At 36.5% G+C, this 22,452-nt stretch overlaps 1 protein-coding gene across 1 annotated transcript; it reads left to right on the forward strand.

Moving 5' to 3' along the window:
• The first annotated feature begins 1,829 nt into the window (after window positions 1-1,829).
• Window positions 1,830-18,650, forward strand: LOC124399733 (alpha-2-macroglobulin-like protein 1). The gene is made up of 33 exons (XM_046870881.1): window positions 1,830-1,967; window positions 2,155-2,311; window positions 2,454-2,506; window positions 2,715-2,735; window positions 2,837-3,005; window positions 4,256-4,340; window positions 4,449-4,575; window positions 4,781-4,895; window positions 5,156-5,265; window positions 5,444-5,611; window positions 6,207-6,447; window positions 7,098-7,246; window positions 8,545-8,694; window positions 9,645-9,824; window positions 10,045-10,127; window positions 11,290-11,406; window positions 11,483-11,708; window positions 12,028-12,154; window positions 12,328-12,449; window positions 13,095-13,146; window positions 13,492-13,575; window positions 13,758-13,934; window positions 14,254-14,335; window positions 14,540-14,696; window positions 15,048-15,122; window positions 15,210-15,372; window positions 15,585-15,778; window positions 16,212-16,427; window positions 16,616-16,734; window positions 17,295-17,403; window positions 17,556-17,621; window positions 18,345-18,450; window positions 18,577-18,650. Exons 1-33 carry the CDS (start codon window positions 1,830-1,832, stop codon window positions 18,618-18,620), a joined length of 4,182 nt encoding a protein of 1,393 aa, XP_046726837.1. The 3' UTR covers window positions 18,621-18,650.
• The last annotated feature ends 3,802 nt before the right edge of the window (window positions 18,651-22,452 follow it).

Here is a 22,452-nt window from a genome sequence, read left to right on the forward strand (position 1 = left end):
GCCCGAACACCGTCAGGAAGACTATTCCAGAGTTTAGGAGCTAAATGTGAAAATGCTCTACCACCTTTAGTGGACTTTGCTATTCTAGGAACTACTAGAAGCCCAGAGTTTTGAGATCTCAGGAGCGTGGCGGATTGTAGCGTGTTAAAAGACTGGATAGATACACGGAGCCAAACCATTTAGTGCTTTATAAGTGAGAAGTAATAGTTTGTAGTCTATTCGAAACTTAACAGGAAGCCAATGTAGGGACGATAAGATCGGGGTTATGTGATCATATTTTTTTGACCTTGTAAGAACTCTGGCTGCTGCATTCTGGACTAACTGAAGCTTGTTTATTAATGAAGCAGGACATCCACCTAGTAACGCATTACAGTAGTCTATTCTGGAGGTCATAAACGCATGGACGAGCTTCTCTGCATCGGATATAGACAACATATATCTTAGCTTAGAAGTAAAAGTACAGTTCAATACAATACATCACAGTGCACGAACACATGATCTTCTACTAAAGATCTCCATCCACTCCTGTGGTGTAGTAAATGATGCTGCCACTGAATAATTCTCACTTAATTATAATTAAATATCTGGAAACTTCAAGATATTTACACTAAATATCATGTAATGTTTTAAATCTAGTTTTATCTGAGTTTTACATTCCTTTGTGAAGCTTTTAGTTCTTTTCAATCAAATGTTTTATTTCACTGAATAAACACTAGCGATAACTACAACTCGAGCGATACGCCGAGGCATGTGATGTGTAATGAACACAGCAAGGCCAGAAGAAGTGCTACAAGAAGTGGAGGTTAAAAAAATCTGGGTGTGGTGAAGGTTAATAAATAACAGAAGCGCTCTAACATCATCTTCTCTGGTATGGTTGCGCTGGATTCAGTTCCAGGATGGAGCCTTCTGGAGCGCTTTCTTCACTTTTACTGCTTTTTTCCAGTGTCATTATACAGGTGACCTCCAAAGACACGTAAGACCCATTAATACTTTTTATATTTTCTCCTTTATTTGTGGTACAAATGTCATTTTTATAGTGTTTGATTGTGATTTCCTCTGAATGATAAACGAGATTAAAAAAAAAAACATTATAAAGAATAATAAGAATAATATATTAATTATTAATCATTTTATTTGCTGTCAAACTTCAGAGAATAAAGCAGTAAATTATTTTAACCTCATGAATGTTTCATAGATAAAAATGTGTGAAAAGGTTTCTTTAACGTGCAACAAATTTGTCACGATTTATTTAAAAACAAATACAAATCACCATTTTTTGCTGGTGACCTCATAAAGTCTCATAATCGTATATTAATCTTATAATAATATAAAGCTGCAGACCAAATAATGACCCTGTGCTTATTAGATTATAAATATATTGTATGTATATTGCGTCTATATTCTACATAATATATTCCATATTTGTGTCTATAGTTATTTTTTTTGCTTCAAACCAACAATCATGAAAAAAATACACCTATTTTCCACTTCATGCTCCAATGACCTTCGGGCGACTAAACAGATATCAAATGCTACTTATATAATAATATGCAAAATATACGGTAGAAATAATGTAACACAGGAGTGCAAACAGCATTTATAATGTCTAGTACACGGTTTTTCTGATAAAGTGAATTTGTAAATAAAAATGATCTTTCAGTTCGCCGTTTTTTGCTTCACTCTCAGTAATAAATGATATAATTCATGATGGTCATCACTGGTGAATCTAACGAGGGAGCTACAGTTCTGTTGCCTCACTTGCTTTTCCATTTCTATCTCCTCTCAGTGTTTACCTGTTGGCTGTGACCTCACAGGCTGAAACTGGGACTATGGAGACGCTCTGTCTCACCGTCAACCCTCTTGGACCTGTTTCTATAGGCGTGCGACTCGACTGTAACCAAAGGGGCGTCCCCATTCTGAAGGAAAAGTTTATAAACCAAGAATACTATAGATGTGTCTCATTCCAGGTCATTTTTAATAATAATAATAATAATAATAATAATAATAATAATAATAATAATAATAATAATAATGATAATAATAATAATAATGATAATAATAATCATTAAAACAAATTTTGATATAAAAATAAAAAGTTTAAATAAAAATGCATTATTATTAGTAGTAGTAGCAGTTTTTGTTTGTTTCTAACAGGTTCCTGTTGTAACTGTGGAAACAGTGGCAACTATATATATTCATATTATTGGGCTCAAATCAACTCTAAACAAAGAAACAAAAATCCTCATCTATCCTTCAACAAAACTGGCCATGATTCAGACGGACAAACCCATCTACAAACCAGGACAAACAGGTAACACTGTCTGAACCAGGGGGCTTCAGATGGGATTCCCTGTCATGTGACCTTCTGCATTCAGCTATTGTTTGTGTATTAAAAAACAAGTTCGAATAGAAATGCACAAGCATTATATAAATATGTATTCTTTCTCCCGCAGTGAAGTTTCGCATCGTCTCCCTGGATACCAATTTCCTCACCTACCAACAAACGGTTGGAAAATTTCGCTCCTCATCCAGAAATCACTAGGAATATTTATCAATCATCATAATCAAGTTATTTAACCAACAAAACTTTTTTTCTATTAAAATTACAAATGTATTGTGATGATTTATGAATATAAGATTAATAGATGTCGCTAATATACTTTTACTTTAGGTTTAATGTGATTCTAAGAGCTTTTCTGTCTTTTTTGTTTCAGTTTCCTCTAATAGAAGTGCAGGTACAGTCCCATGTGACAGATTTAACACACACACTTTCCCTTTAAAACACTGAAACATGTTATTTGGTGATAATTGATCTTTATGTATATATTTTTCTCAGGATCCAAACTCAAACCGCATCGGTCAGTGGCTGAACGTCGCCACTCACAGCGGAATCGTGGATCTGTCGTACCCCATTAACTCCGAGGCCATGAAAGGAGTTTATAGCATTACAGCCTGGGACAAGAAAAACACAGCACTTATACAAAGCTTCCAAGTCAAGGACTACGGTAGAGACAGACCCGGTTTATCTTTAAAGTTTAGTCTCCTGTATGTACAATAATCTGCTTTTAATCCTTATATTATGGTGAAAACTGAAATAATTTAACTCAGTTATTTTCTTTATGATTTATATTTATGATCAAATGTTTTATAATATTATAAAATGTAGGACAAAATAACAAGCTCAGTAAATGTGACTATAAAAAGGGTTCTTGAGAATATTCGTGAACATTTTATTTCATGTAGGCGACATTATTAGTTTAGTTTTATTGTAAATATCAGCTTGAATTTACATTTTTTTGGAATTCAATGGTTCTAATTATTCTTTACTAAATGTAATTTGTATTTATTACTAATTTACTAATGCAAAACTAACAAAATATAGACTTTATACATATTAAGGCATTTCTTTTCAGAGAAATGTGAGAACTTACAGGTTATTAGATCTCTACAACAACTAATCGGATATTTAACACATTAATCAGTGCTGTATCAGTGCTCTGATTAAAATCCTGACTTCTACAATACACATTTATTCCTTTGGAGGTTTTTAGCAAAACTGCTGTGCTACAACAGAATCTTGGAGATAGAAGGAAGAATGATTTTGGCCTAAATGGTTGCTGTTTTTCTGCTCCTTGACTTGGACTTGGATTGTCACTGATTAACTAAAATCAGGCCACCTGTCCTGCCATATCTTCTCCAAGTATTCATAAAGTCTACATTGCTTTAGGACCACCACACAGATAGCTATCATTTTAGTACATCACTCTGCTGAAAGCTGCATCGTTACAATGCATTTATTTATTTAGACCCCACTGTAACGATACTCATAATAGACTGCGAGTGACAAAATCTATTTCAAATCATTAAGACTAGAAAAATACCACTAAAATCCTAGATAATTGCATGTGCTGTTACAAGACAAGGTTTCTCACTGGAGGCATCAATAAGAAGAGCATGTGAGCAGTGAGGGAGCAGAGGAACTCATTCAGCCCACTGGGTAAAAAAAAAAAGGTTCTTCTGCTGTTTCTTGGAGCTTCCTCTGATCAGGGAATGCTTTGTTATGGAGCACTGAAGCAGCCGTTAGAATTCTACATGTAATCATGGTGTCTAAAGGAAATATTCTGATCTCATATAAAAACATACTTTATGTGAGAGCATTTAACACAGTGAAAGCATCAAAATGGACGAAATGTAAAATGCATAAAAACACATGGTTACATTTCTATTAAAATCAACGCGCCACCATCTGTTACAGTTCTGCCAACTTTTGAAATCACGGTCCAACTTCCTCCGATCATAACCATCCTGGACACGTACGCTACGCTGAAAGTCTGTGCAAAGTGAGAATTCTGTTTCATCGCTTCAATACAACTGCAACTTATTAAAGCCCAGAAGTTTGACATTTAAAATCCGTCATAATCGTCCATAATCTCTTCCATTCTTCACAGATACACATACGGGAAACCAGTGAATGGGATGGTGAAGGCCACCGTGTGCCATAACAGCTACAGATACTGGTGGCTTCCACCAGGATTCACAGCAACACCAGACATCTGCAAGAAATATAAAATGATGGTTAGTAATCTTTATGATTAAATCTGCAGAAAACCTTAAAAAACACTAAACATTTACATCACTAATGTTCTGTTATTCAGTTCTGTAAACAATTTCATACACATGATTATTTTCAAGTCTTTCTCAGCATTTCAAAATTGAGGGACGATTACTTTCCTGATGAGTTTTTTTCTTGATATGTTTACACTTTATTATTTTTTTTTAGACCGACAAGACGGGCTGTGGACAACGCATCCTAAATCTGAAAGATTTTGCAATAACCGATTCACGTTATGAGTCTTCAATCACTGCTCAGTGTGAACTAGAAGAACAAGGAACTGGTTAGAGACTGTTATTAAAACAATTATTATTATATAAATGCATGACATACTTTTAACTTTACTTTGATATTATTAAAATTGCTTTGTTTTGTTTATTTGGACCAATTGTTGCAAACAGAATGAAATTAACACGTAACAAGGAACGTATCGAAACTTGCTGATTGTTTGTAGAATAAAATTGTAAACCTGTTCGATTTGTAGCTCCATTTAAACTCTAACTTTACATTTCTCTGTGTCTGAATGCTGTGTTTTTTCTCCAGGAGTGATTCTGACAGGTTCAAGCAGTTCTTCAATAACATCTAGTATGGTCACGCTTTCATTTGAAGATTCACCGACAGTATTTAAGCCCAAAATGAAATATAATGGAAAAGTAATTATCTTATTGATGCTTATTCTAAATTACTGTCAGTTTAAAATGTAATGTGCAGTATATAGTCTACTTTTTATTCAATAGCAGTATGACGTCACGGTCATCTTCTCTTTATGATAGATTAACTGGTTAGATGTTTTTTGACATCGTTTTCTGATCTTTTTGTCTTCTTCATTAGATTAAAGTGACTGACCCCAAATCCAATCCTCTGAGAAAGAAAGTTGTGTATCTGACTGCAAATTATGGCGGTACAAATTCAGTCCAGAAGCTGGTGACAAATGATCAAGGGATCATCGAGTTAACCCTGAACACTGATATGTGGGGTTCACAGTCAGTAACTTTAGAGGTGGGTGAGGTCTTCAGCTCTATGTGTGTGTGTGCGTGTGTGTGTGTGTGTGTATAAATACACATCGATCAGCCATAACATTATGACCACCTGCCTAATATTGTGTTGGTCCTCTTCTCCTGACAAAACAGTCGTAACACTTTGAGTATTAACAGCATGAACTTCTTCAGCAGCTTGAGCTACAGGAGCTCGTCTGTTTAATCAGACCACACGGACCAGCCTTCGCTCCTCATGTACATCAATGAGCCTCGGTTTACCACTGTTCCTTCCTTGGACCACCTTTGATAGATACTGACCACTGCAGACCAGTTTTGAAGAGGCTCTGACCCAGACGTCTAGACGTCACAATTTGTGAAACTCACTCAAATCCTTACACTCGCCCATTTTTCCTGCTTCTAACATCAACTTTGAGGACAAAATGTTCACCTGCTGCCTAATAAATAAATCCACCCACTAACAGGTGCCATGATGAAGATCATCAGTGTTTTTCACTTTAGAATGTTATAAGGTCATAATGTTATACCTGATCGGTCCTCCTTGTGGCTGTCATGCCCATACCTGATACATTTTTTCTTATTTTTGTTTCTTTGCACAGGCCCAGTATGAAACAACTAACAGACCATTTGTATACATTGCAAATAAGCTGACGCCGTACTACCCCTCAGCTTACCTCTGGCTCCAGCCGTTTTATTCCAAGAGCCAGAACTTTGTTCAGTTGCAGAGCATCTCAACTCCTTTCAGCTGTAACAAAAACGCTGTCATCAAAGCTCAGTATCTAATACAGCAAACTGCACTCAAACTACGCCAGAAGACCATAACCTTCTCCTATATGGTGGGTCTGGTTTTTAGTCGAAAATTAAAACATGAGAATTGAATCACGAATCATTGCACCATGAAAAGTAACGTTTCTCCAATCATTTACTTTAAATGTGTTTGCAGGAGTTTAACTGAATATGAGAACCTACTTCAAAACGCACATCTTGTAATGTTATCAAATACTTTATGCTTAATAAATCATTTATTCATTTTAATTTGACTGTGTCCAGGTGATGAATAAAGGGCATTTGGTTCAGCAGGGACGTATCATACAATACATCAATCCTGCATCAGGTTTATTATTATCACATATTAACTACAGAAAAACTGTTAAACCAATGTATTAATATAAAAATGTTACATTAGTTATGTAGAAAGTATTATTATTTGCAATTATTATTATAATAATAATAATAATAATTATTATTATTATTATTATTATTATTATTATTACTATTATTATTATTACTATTATTATTATTATTATTATTATTATTATTATTATTATTATTATTATTACTATTATTATTATTACTATTATTATTATTATTATTATTATTATTATTATCATTATTATTATTATTATTATTATTATTATTATTATTATTATTATTATTATTATCATTATGTTCTCACCCCTGTTAAATGAATCTGTTTTTCTGTTTTATAGTAGAGCACAAGGGTGAGCTGACCATCACTCTGCAGAAGATGTTAAAGATGACTCCGATTGCTCAAGTGGTCATCTACATGGTCCTTCACAATGGCCAAGTTGTGGCAGACAGCATGAATTATCCCATCCAGCTGTGTTTGGCTAACAAGGTCAGAAATTAACTCACTTTTTTATTTAAGATTGGATAACGAGGTTTACCTGTCAATTAAGTGACCTTTTTCAAATAGATACATGAAGAGGACACTTTTCCATACAAGCAGGTTTGAGGATTAAGATGAATTTTAGAATGATTAGACTGATGACTAACACAAAGTTATGATCTGAACTTGATATCAAGATGTTCACACCCTTTGTTAGTGACACTTGAAATGTAGCTCAGGTGCCTTCCATCGTTTTCTAAAGAATCTTTGTGATGTTTCTACAGTCGGATTTGACTCCACCTGTGGCAAATTCGATTGATTTGATATCATTCAAAAAGCACATAATGGTTTATATAAGATTTAACAACTGAAAGGCATATCAGAGTGAAAAACCAAACCATATAAAAGGATCTGGCTGCAGATCTCAATGGCATGATTGTGGATGGCTACAAAAACACGTAGAACACTTAGAAGGTTACTAAGAGCCCAGCAGTTTGAATTATTCTCAAATGTAAGAAGTTCAAAATAACTATGATTCTACCTAATCCAACCTAGATGTTCAAGTAGGACGTTAGTAAGAGCTATGACCGTGAACCCTGGTTGAGCTCCAGTTTGAGTTTAATAAAGCTTGTTTGTTTAGAAGGTAATAAAAATGATACATCGTCAAGTTATTAAATATTAAAATAAACAGCCATATTGTAAAGTCAAAAAAACGAACAAAAAAGCCTATAGATACACTAAATCACCAACAGTTTGCAGTCCCAATTTGCTCCTCTAATACCCTCCAATCTTCTGGGAAGATGTTTCACTAGATTTTCAAGTGTGCTTGTGGAGATTTGTGTTCATCAGCCACAAGAGTGTGAGTACAACCAGGTACTGATGAAGGTGAGAAGGTGATGAGACCTGGGGTTCAGTCAGCATTCACTTTCATCACAAAGGTGTTCAGCAGGGTTGAGATCAGAGCTCTACAGCAGATCTTCCTCTCTAAACCATGTAAAGCAGATCTTCATGGAGCTGGCTTTGTGCACAGGAGCTGGAACAGGTTTTGGGTTTCCAAGTTCAAGTAAACACAAACTTTTATTAGACCGCATTGAAAGATGTTTTGTACAATGGAGTGCCTCCGGGTTTGTGGTAACTGTTTGGAGAAGAACCACATATAGCAGGAAAGGTCAGGTGTCCCAAAACGTTTCTACTAAATTATGAGTAAAATAGTGCGTTTGTTTTTAAATAATGAACACGTATTGGTTGTTTGTTTATTTCTGTAAAATTAATTAATTAATTGTTTTAATTTTGATTTGTTTTTCCAGGTGTCTCTAAAATTTTCTGCTACTACAGAACTTCCTGCTCATCAAATATCAATGATGCTGAAAGCTGCTCCAGGTTCGCTGTGTTCAGTGAGGGCAATAGATCAGAGTCTGCTGCTGCTGCAACCAGAAAGTGAACTCAACATCGAATCTGTACGTTTCAACTGATCAAATGTTCTGCATTCAGTCATTAGGCTCATTTTAAATGTGTTTGTGGTTTTGACTTTAAGAAGTGGGATTGGTCTAAGCAAAGCTTAAAAATAATACATGCACATGGCTTCCTGTCCACACAGTGTGGGTCAATAAAAACATTTCTTAGGTAAAAAAAAAAAAACATTGAATCTGCATTCTATTAGCTGCCAGCTAAGGTGTAGTAACTCAATCAATCACTTTTAGCAGCTTTGGTAAGGAGAAAAACATCTTATTTCACACAACACATCAAAGCATGAACAAGACAAGAATGACAAGAATGTAAAACCTCAAGCTCTCCAGGGCACGGACTCACTGAGATTAGACATCTGAAGGAAAAAAACATTTCATCTTTCTCCCTTTACTCGACTGTCCAGCTTCAGTTAATCAGTGCCCATAATATCCTCATCCTCTAGTTCCTGGCTGACAGAAGGGATTTTTGTTGTGGTCTTCTTTTGTTGTAGTTCATCAACTCAGGGTTTAATTTATCTGATGTACAATCGATTTTGTTCATCATGGTGGTAAATAGTGATTATTTGAGCCATTATAAACCAGCTGAACCCAGCCTGGTCCTTTTCTGATCATCAACAGGGTGTTTAGCATGCAGACATCTTAGGATTTTTTATTTTTATTTTTTTTACACTATTCTGTGTAAACTCTGTTAATGATTAGCATGAAGATCCTAGCAGTTTGCACAGGAGCTCAGCAGTCTCTAGAATACTCAAACAAACCCATCATGGACTTCAGCCCAGGCTGTAGCTGAATGCACAAATATCACCACCACCTCAAAAAAAAAAAGAAAAAAAGAAATGAATTAATTCATATTACACACATATACATGTATTTAGGACTCATCATAGTGCAATCATAGTGTCTGTTCTAATGAGTAATGATGTCATACACTTTTATTCCAGGTGTTCAACATGCTGCCTCTACAGATGTTATCAGGATATCCATACAATATAAATGAAGAAGATTCTTTCCCCTGCTGGGGGAACCCATTCTTCGGGACAATTCCATTTGCAGAACTGGCACCAAGATCGTTAGCTTTTTTTCCAAGCTCTGTAAAAGTGGACGTGTACAACATCTTTAAAGTACGATATCATTCTGTTCTAGTTAGTAATTTAGTGTAGGATAATTATTGGGTAGAAAACAAGAGGTCAATTGAGATATTTTGTTATATCAATGTTATATTTAATAATGTGTAGATTTGTTATAAGGGATATTATAAATGTAGAGGTGTGTTTATTTTGTGGTGATAAACTTTTTATTTTTAAACATGGAAAAAATCATGTGTTCCACTGTTTCTCTCAGGATGTCGGAATCAAGATTCTCACCAATGCGAATATAAAAAAACCTTCAGAGTGCATTAACAATTTCATGTTTTTGGGTGGTAAGTAATTACTCCATCTTCGAGAAATATTTAGATATTGACAAAGCAATTGATATTCAAGTTGTCTTAGAGTTTGAACTTTAAGATCACATTCGTTGTTGAATTTTTATTCCATTACATTGTGGAATTAAAATTAGATATGAATGTGAGTTTAAAGTTTAAACTCTAAGTTCAGCTTTAAACATATTTGGTGTTTAGTGCCATAAACAGACACTGGGTTTCATCCTAAGTGATTCCAGGCCTTAACTCATTCTGTCTTCACCTCTTCTTCTTCTTCTTCTTCTTCTTCTTCTTCTTCTTCTTCTTCTTCTTTTCTTCTTCTTCTCTTCTTCTTCTTCTTTCGGCTTCTCCCATTAGGGGTCTCCACTCCTCTACATCTGCCTCTTTCAACTCAACTACCTGCATGTCTTCCCTCACCACATCCATAAACCTCATACTGTCTTCACTTCCTGCTTGTTTTTGTGGTGTTTTGTCCTCAATTTAAGCTTTAGCTTGTAGCTCGATCGGATTCGGTTGGATGATTGATTTGGCCACTGGATTTTGAAGTTTTGGCTAAATATGAGCAGATAATAAAGCCCTGTACACTGCATAACACTGGTTTTGCCATACATGCCTACAGTACACTATAATATAAGGTGGTATGCTTTGGTTCATGAGCAGTCCTTTCCCTCACAGTATTTATTGATCTTTGTTTCCTCAGTACATCAACATTACACGGTTTTATAGATATTTTGAAACTGTATTCTTGTCTTCTGTCAAACCTGTTTTTGAGGCAGTGGTTTACTTTAAGAAGCCCTCTGTATTTTCTCAGGTGGCATCTACTCTTCATTTACTTTATTCCTACTTTGACACAGACATGACAAACCCTCATAACAATAGCGAAAGTTAAATAATAATAAAGGAACAGAATGCATCTGACCAGCAAAATGTCCAGTTAAATTTGCTTCATTAGATAGGAAACTACACCATTCACCCAGTTTGGAGGTACTGCACTGGAGGTACCCTTAAAGCTAAAAGTCTGTACTTTTTATTAATTACTTTTAACTCTAGACAGTGAAATAACAGAAACTATGTCAATGTACAAATATTTATAAACCTTGCTGTACATCTAAATTTAGCACCAGTTGCAGAAGGCACAGCTGTACCAATGCTCATGACCACTGAAGCTTCTACAGCTACTACAACAGCTGCTTCAGTTCAACAGCTGGCAAGTTCAACCAACCGGTTGTTACCATCCGCAAATTTTTCCCAGAGACGTGGATTTGGGATCTCGTCTCAGTCAGGTGTGTGTTACTATGAGGAACTTTTAAAAAATTTTCCTCAGTCTGTATTATTAATTGGCTGTTATTTCTTCTACAGTCCATCCGGCGTGCTGAACGTTGATAAAACCACGCCGGACTCGATCACGACGTGGCAGGCTGGAGCATTCTGTACATCATCCGTCGGGTTTGGAGTCGCCCCAAAAACCGCGCTCACGGTTTTCCAGCCTTTCTTTGTGAGCCTCAACATGCCGAGCTCCGTCATCCGAGGAGAAGTTTTCTTGCTCAAAGTCACTGTTTTCAATTACATCACAAGCTGTATGATGGTGAGCTCAGATGTTTTGTCTACTCATTATTTTTCTCAAACCATGCATTTTAATAGCAACAAATCTGACCTTTTGAATCACATTCATTTTCCTAATGATGCTAACTGCAGATCACGCTGGATTCCAAAGACCAATGATTAACATACTCCATTTATCCTGAAGAACACACCATTCTTTAGTGTTTTACATCATCTCCTGACTTCTAGTGTTATTTAAGCATGTATTAGCACTGATCCTACAGCTGGTCCTTGAATCAGCAGAAGAAAAAGTTGGTTTCATTTGCATCTAACTGAAGCAAAAAAAAAACTTTGTGTTAAAGGTGAAGGTGACTTTGGATAACTCGAAACAGTTTGCAGCAAAACCCTGTAAAGACTGCGTTTACACAAAATGTCTGTGTGCTGATGAAAACTGGACCTTCACCTGGACCATCACTCCACTGGTGCTCGGTACATCAGACTTTAAATCTTAAAGCTCACTGAAAGTGCTAGAATGGGAACTTGACCTTATTCGTGTTATGTATATGTTTTACCTTTAAAACAAATATGTGTGTGTGTGTGTGTGTGTGTGTGTGTGTGTGTGTGTGTGTGTGTGTGTGTGTGTGTGTGTGTGTTTGTTATAGGGCAAGTAAGCATCAAAGTGACAGCGGAGGCCATGCAGTCATCTCTGCTGTGTGGAGGAAATGCAGTTACTGTACCAGAGAAAGGACGCATCGATTCTGTCATTAAAATGCTGCAAGTTCTGGTAATTATTACGTTATTATTATTAATTATTATTGTTTTCATGATTTGCATCCAGACCATTTAAGAAATACATTAGATTCAAGTAGCGACTCGCCGTACGAGGGGCTGAATACAGGACACCAGACACAGAAGTTGTGCTTTTAGGCGTGCTTTTTAATTAGTGTGAAACTTGGGAGTGTGTTAAATGTGGAGTGGAGTGTGAAGTCTAGCAGTTATGGGGAAGTCAGGAAACGGTCGCTGGAGCTGCGGACAGAAGGATGAATGCATCGCTTCCGCTGCCGCATCCTGGACCACTAATGCTACGCTAGCAGAGTGCTTAGACTTCCGCTCCTTGTTGCCTTCCCAGCACCCTTTTATATCCTCCAGCCTTCTCCAAACCCAGTGAGGAGCTGCTGCACTGAGTATCTGACACCAGATGTGCACTACTTCTCCGCCCCAGTGTTCTTCTATGTGTTTCCCAGCTTTCCACCCAGTAGTGCTGAACCAGCGCTGTCCATTCAGCACCAGCAGTTGTGTTTGGAGCAGCTTCTCTTTGTTGTGCTCAGGGTCTCAATACAGGTGTCATACAAATGTAACTCACATTTGTGAATTTTTAACTGTAAATTATTGATAAAAATATATATTTGTATTTTGCTGCCATTTTCAGGCTGAAGGAACCAAACAGTCTAAAAGCTACAATGAGCTTCTCTGTCCATCAGGTCAGACACACACCTTTTTTCTTTCACCTTCTATATACTGTACAGAGCATATACAACAGTATAGATTACAGTGAAGAAAGTGTTTAGTAAAAAAATAATAATAATAATAAAAAAATTTAAAAGCCTATTTAAAACTGAGGATTTTATTTATTGATTGATCAGTTTTGTTTGTATTTGGGCCAAAACGGAATTGCAGAGGTGGGGCTCTTGAACAGGTTTCATAATTTTTGCTAGAGCAGGTATCCCTGATTGCATTCTTGAAGTGTCAGTTCAGTACAATTTGTGGTTTCAGTGATTCACATCAGTTTAGACCATGTTTTTTCCTTGTTTCTGTTTCTCTGTTAGGTAATGCAATTAAGAAAACGATCTCATTGTCCCTGCCTGACATATTTGTAGAAGGTTCAGCCACAGCCTCAGTCTCTGTCCTGGGTGAGTTGATGTTATCAATAACTTTTATTATTATTCTATTTAAATGATCAATCATTTCCCATTCAAATACAAGAATTAGATTTTTTTATGTTCTCTCAGACAACCCAAATAACTCTGAACTCCATTTGTAAACATTCTTATAATAACACTTCTTAACACATCTTAACATTTCCTCTCTGCAGGAGATCTTATGGGCCGATCGTTAAAAAACCTGGCGAGTCTCCTGGCAATGCCGTCCGGTTGTGGAGAGCAGAACATGCTGCGTTTTGCCCCCAACATCTTTATCCTGGAGTATCTGGAGAGCACCAACCAGCTCACACCTGCAATCAGGAGCACAGCAGATACCTACCTTGTGAGCGGTGAGAACTCTTTAGAAAAAAGAACATCTCTGTATTACTGTAGGTTTAAGGATTACAGTATGTGCACAAAATGAAAGCTTGTACATGCAAATTATAAATGTGTAGATGAGGACATCAGCTATGTATGAAACACTGAAGAAATGGTATGGAGTACCATAGAGTACTCAGGATAACGGGAAGTTTACTGGTTACAATGCTGGACTTCTAATTAGAAGGTTGTGAGTTGAATAGCTGTAAGAGTAAATAGCATGTCTGGTTTTAGGAGATTTAAACAAATATCAATGCTAACAATATTTTGCATGTCTAATCTCCTGCACAGGATACCAGCGAGAACTGAGCTATAAACACAATGATGGATCTTACAGTGCTTTTGGGATGAGCGACCCATCAGGCAACACATGGTGAGTTGCAGAGAAATCAAACAAAAGAAAAAAAAAAAAAGACTCAAATAAGTAAACAAATGTATATGTATATAAAAAAAGCCCCAATAAATGAAGCCTTATTATGGAAATATTTATCTGAAGACTAAAAGTAAACATGCACAAGATGTCCTGCTTTGTGTTTTTTACCTTACAAATAGAGTTCATGATCATGATTGTTTTCAGGCTGACGGCTTTCGTGATGAAATCTTTTGGGAAAGCAAAGAAATACATCTTTGTAGACCAGGTGTTCGTGGATCAGGCGAAGACTTGGCTCGGCCAGCAGCAGACGGCTAACGGATGCTTTGCTTCAGTGGGACAACTCTTCCACAGTGACATGAAGGTCAGGAGACCAGTCTTAATAACAGTTTGTCCCAGAAAGCATTTTATTGTTCTTATGACACTGCAATGTAGCATCAATTACTTTGTTATATTTATTTGAGATTCTGTATTTCTTTATAGTGGTATTTAATATTCATTAATGAAGTATGCAGGCTGTCATTTTACTAAGAAACAACAAAAAATCTTCTGACTTAAATGTCATTAAAAAAATAACTGACACTGGAGACTCCTTCCATTAATCTTTAGTGAATTTTCCACCACATTAATAACTCTTGTCATAATCCTCTCTCTCTCTTTATCTCTCTCTCTCTCTCTCTCTCTCTCTCTCTCTCTCTCTCTCTCTCTCTTTTAGGGAGGAGTCAATGATGAGGTGACCCTTACCGCATACATCACGGCTTCAATGCTGGAACTCAGTTATTCAATCACAGTGAGTAAACTGAAGTTGGATGTATGCAAGTATGTTGACCTTAAGATTATAGTCAAGGTCACTGAATAATTAAGCTACATTTTGCAGGATCCTGTCGTGGCCAACAGTCTAACATGCCTGAGGAATGCATACACTCAGGTGAACTCCAACTACGCCAAGGCTCTACTCTTCTACACCTTCACCCTTGCTGGGGATCAGGTGATGATAGACACACTCATCTCAGACTTGGATTCAAAGGCCATCATTTCAGGTGTGTGTGCTGCTTCTGATATTACTGTGTGTTGGCCAGTGTTTTTGTGTTGAAGTTTGTTGTCAGTACGTGGCACTTACCAGGAACAGTGTATTGATTATTTAGGAGATGATCGTTTGATTGAAATGATTTTGATGTATAATGTGGAGGTTTAGTTCTCGTTAGAGAAAAATGAGTCAATAACTTTAATGTGTGTCTAAAATCTCCCTCAGGAGGTGGAAGGCACTGGAGCAGAACAGATGATGGGTCAATGACGGACTCTTTGGAAGTAGAAATGACTTCATATGTGCTTCTGGCTCTGATGTCTGGACCCGAGATGTCCGGGTTTGATTTGGGTTACTGTGCCAGCATCGTCCGCTGGATTTCTCAACAACAGAACGCCTACGGAGGCTTCGCATCTACACAGGTACAAATCAACCTCACACTTTTAAAAGTGCTCATTTTTCCAGAATATAAATTTATTCCATTAACAAGCTACATTTAAGTCAGACTCTAGATGGGGTTTCACCTCCCGCTAACCCTGGATAATCTGGGTTTGGGGTTTGTTTTCATGCCATCATGGTAGACCACTATGGTAACTCAAGACAGTGGAGGGCTGCCAGAGGTCACAAGAGCACTATGACCGCACATCAAATATACTCTTGACCCAAAATGTTATTTATGAACATTGTGATGGCCACATTTTAACATGATAAGATCACGAGGAGTAGTGATATACACAGAACATATATCAAGTTACATCTGTTTTTAAAATAAACTTAAATTAATGGCATATATTTCTGGACACTGTACATTAACAGGTTACTTTTGATTCTTTTTTACTATTTCCCATCATCTAGGACACTGTGGTGGCTCTTCAGGCTCTGGCAAAATACAGTCTTGCCTCATACAGTCCAGCTGGAAGTATTACTGTTGTTATAACATCATCATCAGGGCTGATTACCACGTTTAACATCAATCAGAGTAACAGGCTGCTGTATCAGGAAAGTTACCTGGATGAGGTTCCTGGAGATTATAACACCACTGTAGAAGGTGAAGGCTGTGTGTACATTCAGGTCTGTACATCACCTCTTCACACTTTACCACAGTATCTTTATTACTGTAAAGCTGCTTGAGGACAATGATAACTGGGAAAGTTCTATACAATAAGAGTGAACTGAACTGAACCTTCATAAATTACACAGGATATCAGAGGACCAGTTTTGGATAATTAGTATTGTTATTGTTTATTTTTTATTTCTAGTTCACTGTGCACTACAACATCCCTCCTCCTCCTGACCGATCTTCATTCACCATCTCAGCCTCAGCATCTGGAAACTGCAAGGTGCCAAATCCATCTCTGGAACTGACCATTACTGTCACGTGAGTTTTACTGTAATTCTATAACCTATGCGGTGGAAAATAAAATAAAACAGTAACTGTGTCTATTAATATATGCAGTGTAACATTATTTTCACCAAAATGAAGACGAGGTTCCCTTTGGTTACCCTGTCCTCTACATCTGCCTCTTTCAACCCAACTACCTGCATGTCTTCCCTCACCACATCCATAAACCTCCTCCTAGGTCTTCCTCTTTTCCTCCTTCCTGGTGGCTCCATCCTCAGCATTCCCCTACTGATATACCCCATGTCCCTCCTCTGCACATGTCCAAACTATCTCAATCTCACCTTCCTCACCTTCCTCCAAAACGTAATACTTGCGCTGACCCTCTAATAAACTCATTTCTAATCCTGTCCATCGTCATCAGCAATAGAAATAAACTAGAACTTGAACTAATTGTCCAGATTGTCTATGAAATATTTTTAGTTAAAGATAAGTATATAATTAATGCAAGAGTTTACACGCCTTTAAGATAAAATAATTAAGACAAAGAAATGTCAGGATAAATGAAGAGAATGTTGGTAATGCTCCTTTAATTTCAGGTATAACGGTAAATGCATGGAAACCAACATGGCGGTTATTGAAGTTCAGCCTCTTTCTGGATTCACAGTGGACGTGGCGTCGGTGCAGCTTGTGAACAGCCCTTCAGATGTAAATAAAACCTTTAACTCCACGTCTATATCATGAACATTGATCTTAATATTTATATACTTATTTAGAACATCTGGTATCAGGCATAAGTGGATGAGCCATACTTTATTCTGAACATCAGAACCATCATAATGATCATATCTTTATTTCAGCTGAATCGAGGAAATATGAAACGTGTGGACCAAACTGAGGGCAACATAATCATCTACCTGAGTGGAGTAAGAACTTATATCTCTCTCTCACACACACACACACACACACACACACACACACACACACACACACACATGAAAAACAATGCTTTTGTCTATAACATCACCACATTCAGGTCATTTCATGTTTACATTTAAACAAAAACAAGACTTCTAGTTTGAAAATATATTTCTAATGGGAACATGCTCAAATCCCAACAGTCTGATGGACGCGTTCACTCAGGCATGTTCTTTCTAGAAAAGCTGAGGACAAAAAGAAAGCAACATCTCCAGCGAAGATCCCTCCAGAGGCTGATGGAGCAGAATATCATAAATAGCTCCAGCATGAGTTTGACAGAGCAGCATCTGATCCTTCTTCCTCCCTTCCTCCAGATTCCTCCTAGTCACGTTCCTTCCAGAGACCGAGCACACTTTTCCTCTTTCTCTTGAAGTTCAAAAGGCAGATTATCAGTTTAAAGAGAAATCACAATGTTTCTGGAAAACCAAAGTTTATGGAAAGAACCATGAATTACAGCTTTACATCTGACTGCTGAAAAATCCACAATACAATAAAACATTGATACAATTCTACATCTAACAAGTGCTGATCAAAGGATCATTTTATCTAATAAATCACACAAAGTAGCTTGTTGGTGTTGTAGCTGTTGATGTGCAGTGTTATCGCCATTCAACTCTTCATTTGTATGTGGTGAAAAACGTTTCTTTATTTCGTATCTCCGTCTGCTTTAGCTAACAAAAGATCGTGAGATGGTGTACAAACTCACAATGACTCAGGAGTTTCTAGTGGAGAAGCTGAAACCAGCTGTTGTGAAGGTTTATGACTACTACGAGATCAGTATGTAACCTTCATTTCATTGTCCAAAGCGATTTTACACAAAGCCTCATAGTGCATGTGTGATATGAGACACATCTTCATGTGAGAATTAAATCCTGATGACTGTTTTTCCTTCTTTCTCTGAAGGTGAGAGAGCGACAACACAGTACACGTCTCCGTGTACAGCCTGAGGGTTTGGACATGAGCAGCGGAGCTTTTCCTACAGTTTTATTATGTTTATGGGAATCATCAGAGTGTATTTTAATTATGAACAAAACAAAACCTTTCCTTTAACCAAAAGTCAGTAACTAGTTGTGTTTAATTTCTTTTTGTCTTCATGATTTATTTTAATAATCAATAATCTGATGTTAATAAAGATTCAATTTCTCTCGAATGTTTACTTTATCAATCATTTATTATCTTTTATGATATTCTATATGAGGTGCTGACAAATATGTTGATAAAAATCTGCCAAATCACTACATTAATCTTCTTTTAATGAACAAATTCCAAAATAATGCCATTAATAATGCCATTGCTTTCAGTGATTAAACATTATACTGTGAATGTAGTGTTTACAATCTAAATTTCATTATATGCCTTTAGCTACTGTTCTTATTCAATTTATTTAATATTAGAAAATATTTTAAAGATAAAAGCTGCGTAATCGTATTTTGTATTTTTGTATTTGTTTCTCGACAGTTCTAGAGGTGTAACTCTCTCACTGTGTTACAACTCCAAATCTTCTTCTCCTTTTTCTCTCCTCAAAAACTGATATAAAATCTGTTGAAGTGAAATGATAAAGTTATAAGTGATAAGCCTACAAAAAAACTCAAATAAACCTCAATAAATTTTCAAATTGCTGAAATTATTAATTTATGTGTATCTGTTTTTCTTATCTGCACATATGAGAGGAAGAACGTGTGTGTGTGTGTGTGTGTGTGTGTGTGTGTGTGTGTGTGTGTGTGTGATTTACTGACATCTTCTTCTTCAGCTTTAAATAAAGTGTGAATTTGATGAATGTAAACTACTTAAAAATGTAAATTCATGTCCCCAGGACAGCTGATACGCACAAAACAAGCAAGTTGATTATATGACAGAATAAAAAAACTCTACAGTATTCTCAAGTGTGATATTCATGTAGGACTTATATCTAAAATACCAACTTTAATAAATCTAATGGAGCAAACCACAATAATAAATAAAATGACAAAAACAATATTTTATATATATATATTGTGGGTTGTTATGTTGTCTAATGATGTGCTAATATATTAATATTAATAATTAATCATAATAATTTGTCTGGAACTAAACTGTAAATTTAAAACTTGCCTCTTCTTCCATTCCTGCTTCAGAAAATCTGAGGACCCTATTGTGTATAAAAACTATACAGTATATGAATAAAAATGGATAAAAGTATTGGGATACCAGCATTTTACAGCCATGTGAGATTCTTCCCCAAACAGTAACCACAAATATAATCTTTGAATTTGGGAGCTTGAGATTTTCCCCCTCACTTGAACTTGGAGACCCAAAACCTGTTCCAGCATGACGTTTCCACCTTTGCGCAAAGCCTGCTCCATGAAGATCTGCTTTACATGGTTTGGGGTGAAGATCTCCTGCTATAGATCTCAACCTTCTTGAACATAAATGAATGTAAACACTGACTGCACACCAGACCTTCTCACCTTCTCACTTACATCAGTACCCTGACTTTATTAACAGACATGTGGCTGAATCTCCACAAATCTCCACAAACTCAATCCAACATCTAGTTTAACATCTATGCAGAATAACAGCTAATGGGGAATTTAATTCAGTTTTGTGAATGCTGTTCTTCTCATCAATTGTTAATTAAGACACCAAACATATGAACCTTTGTATTTCTTTTTAAGATTTTGACTGGTGTGAGAACAATTAAACTGCTCACCACATCTGAACAGGTATCTGAATGGTATTGGTTTCTGAATGTGCTCTGTGATGCAGCCTTTGCCTGATGAAACTGATTTGTGTGTAATGTTCTGCTCAGGTCATGCAAACGATCTATAAAACAAATAAAAACACATGATTGGTGTTTATATTTTTGGGAAATGTGTCATTTATTGAGGAGCAGAACTGAAGAATATGAATATCAGGGTGACTGGTTTAGTTTTCTTCTGCATGCAGTGGAGAATTACAGCAGTCCAAACATTTCTATAATACAGAATTAAAAACATATACAGCTGCACTTGTGTTTGTTCAAGAAAATAAATAGCAGTTTCTCGTTTTCTCTGTTACCCTTGTGTTTGTGTTTAAGGATTGTTTGCCATAATAGCAGAAGAGGAACATGATGACCCTCAATCAGAAGTCTGTTCAGATATCTGTGATGTTTTATAGTTGTGTTCTGCACATTGTGTTTTAAGAAAGATGGTTTATAATCACTCTGTAATCACAGTAATCATGGTCTAGTGCATAATAAAGCTCTCATGAGACACAACAAAGTCCATGAAAGAGATTGTGATGGTAGTTTTGGAGCACTTCAGATATTTCTAATGGGTTGTTTGGATGGGGAAGAAAGTCCTTGTATCCGTGTATCTCCTCACTAAGATCTCATTAATCCAATGACCAGCCACAACCAGTCAATGAAGGTCTCCATAGTAGCTTTTTTAATGATTCTGAAAGAAATGAAGAACCTCATTTCACTGGCTGCAGCTGGAGCCATCACACGTCTCTCTTTTCAGTGATGGACCTTCACTTTTGATGATTCTGTGATGATCACAAATGTTGAGCTCAGTAGCTCCTACTTTTATACCAAAGACTGTTGAAAGAACATTTACTTATAATCTTATACTCCAGTGCTCATGTTAGTTCTCACTCTCCAGTGTTCTGTATTGTTGAAAGATTTATGATCAAACTCTTGATGTCACCCAAATGAGGATGGGTTCCCATTTTGAGTCTGGTTCCTCTCAAGGTTTCTTCCTCATAACATCTAAGAGAGTTTTTAATTGCCACAGTCACCACGGCTGCTCATCAGGGATAAATACACACCATTCACCATCACTGTTGATTTGTGTAAAGCTGCTTTGAGACAATGTCTGTTGTGAAAAGCGCTATACAAATAAACTTGACTTGACTTGACTTTTGGTATCAGAAGAGCACCAATGTCCAGCATGTCCACAATACAAGCACATAGATTCATTACTTTAATGTGTTTATGTTCAACCCTTAATGGCTCTTATGGATTCTAATAAATTGTTATTCATCTCATCTTTCTGTTTATTTAACATTATTTTCTGTGTCGTTCACACAAGCGGTGATCAATCCAAACTCACAGGTCAAACATCTGCAGCACGAACTGCTTGGGTTCTCCAGCCAGAGCTCACAGCAAGTGTCCAAATCTCCACTGTATAATTGGCCACTGGATGCTTCCATGATGGATATGGAGATGAGATGATGTCATGATGTTTTTGAGTCAAAAATCTTATAAATGTTTTACAATGAAGGTCAGCTGTTAAACTCTTCAGCCCACTGTTATGAAACTGGTCATGAAATCATATATATATATATATATATAAATTATTAATATTCTGTTTATTTTTAACATACATTCCTATTGCAAGGGCATCAATTCTTTTTGTCAGATTATGTTTTATTTAAAGGAACAAAAATGATAAAAATGCGTGTGACCAAACATCAGACTGATAAGCGTTAGACTGCACAGAACAAGGCCAGAAGAAAGGAAAATAGAATGTGGTGATTATGAAACAAACATTTTAATGTGGGATGGAGGTCAATAAATACCACACGAGATCTCAGATCATCATATTTGGTCTTATTGTGTCTGATTCAGTCCCAGGATGGGCTTTTCTGGAGTTCTTCTTGGAGTTTTTTTGATTTTTGGAAGCTTCACAGAAGCACAGAAGACCATCACGAAAGCTCCGTAAGATCTTCATGTATTTCTTTAATTGTCTCTCGAAGCCTCGCAGGTTTAATACGGAGAGGTTTATTGTGCAAATGACATTTTGTGAATTTTGAAATAAA

The sequence above is a fragment of the Silurus meridionalis genome, chromosome 17 (genome assembly GCF_014805685.1).
Source record: "Silurus meridionalis isolate SWU-2019-XX chromosome 17, ASM1480568v1, whole genome shotgun sequence".
NCBI lineage: Eukaryota > Metazoa > Chordata > Actinopteri > Siluriformes > Siluridae > Silurus > Silurus meridionalis.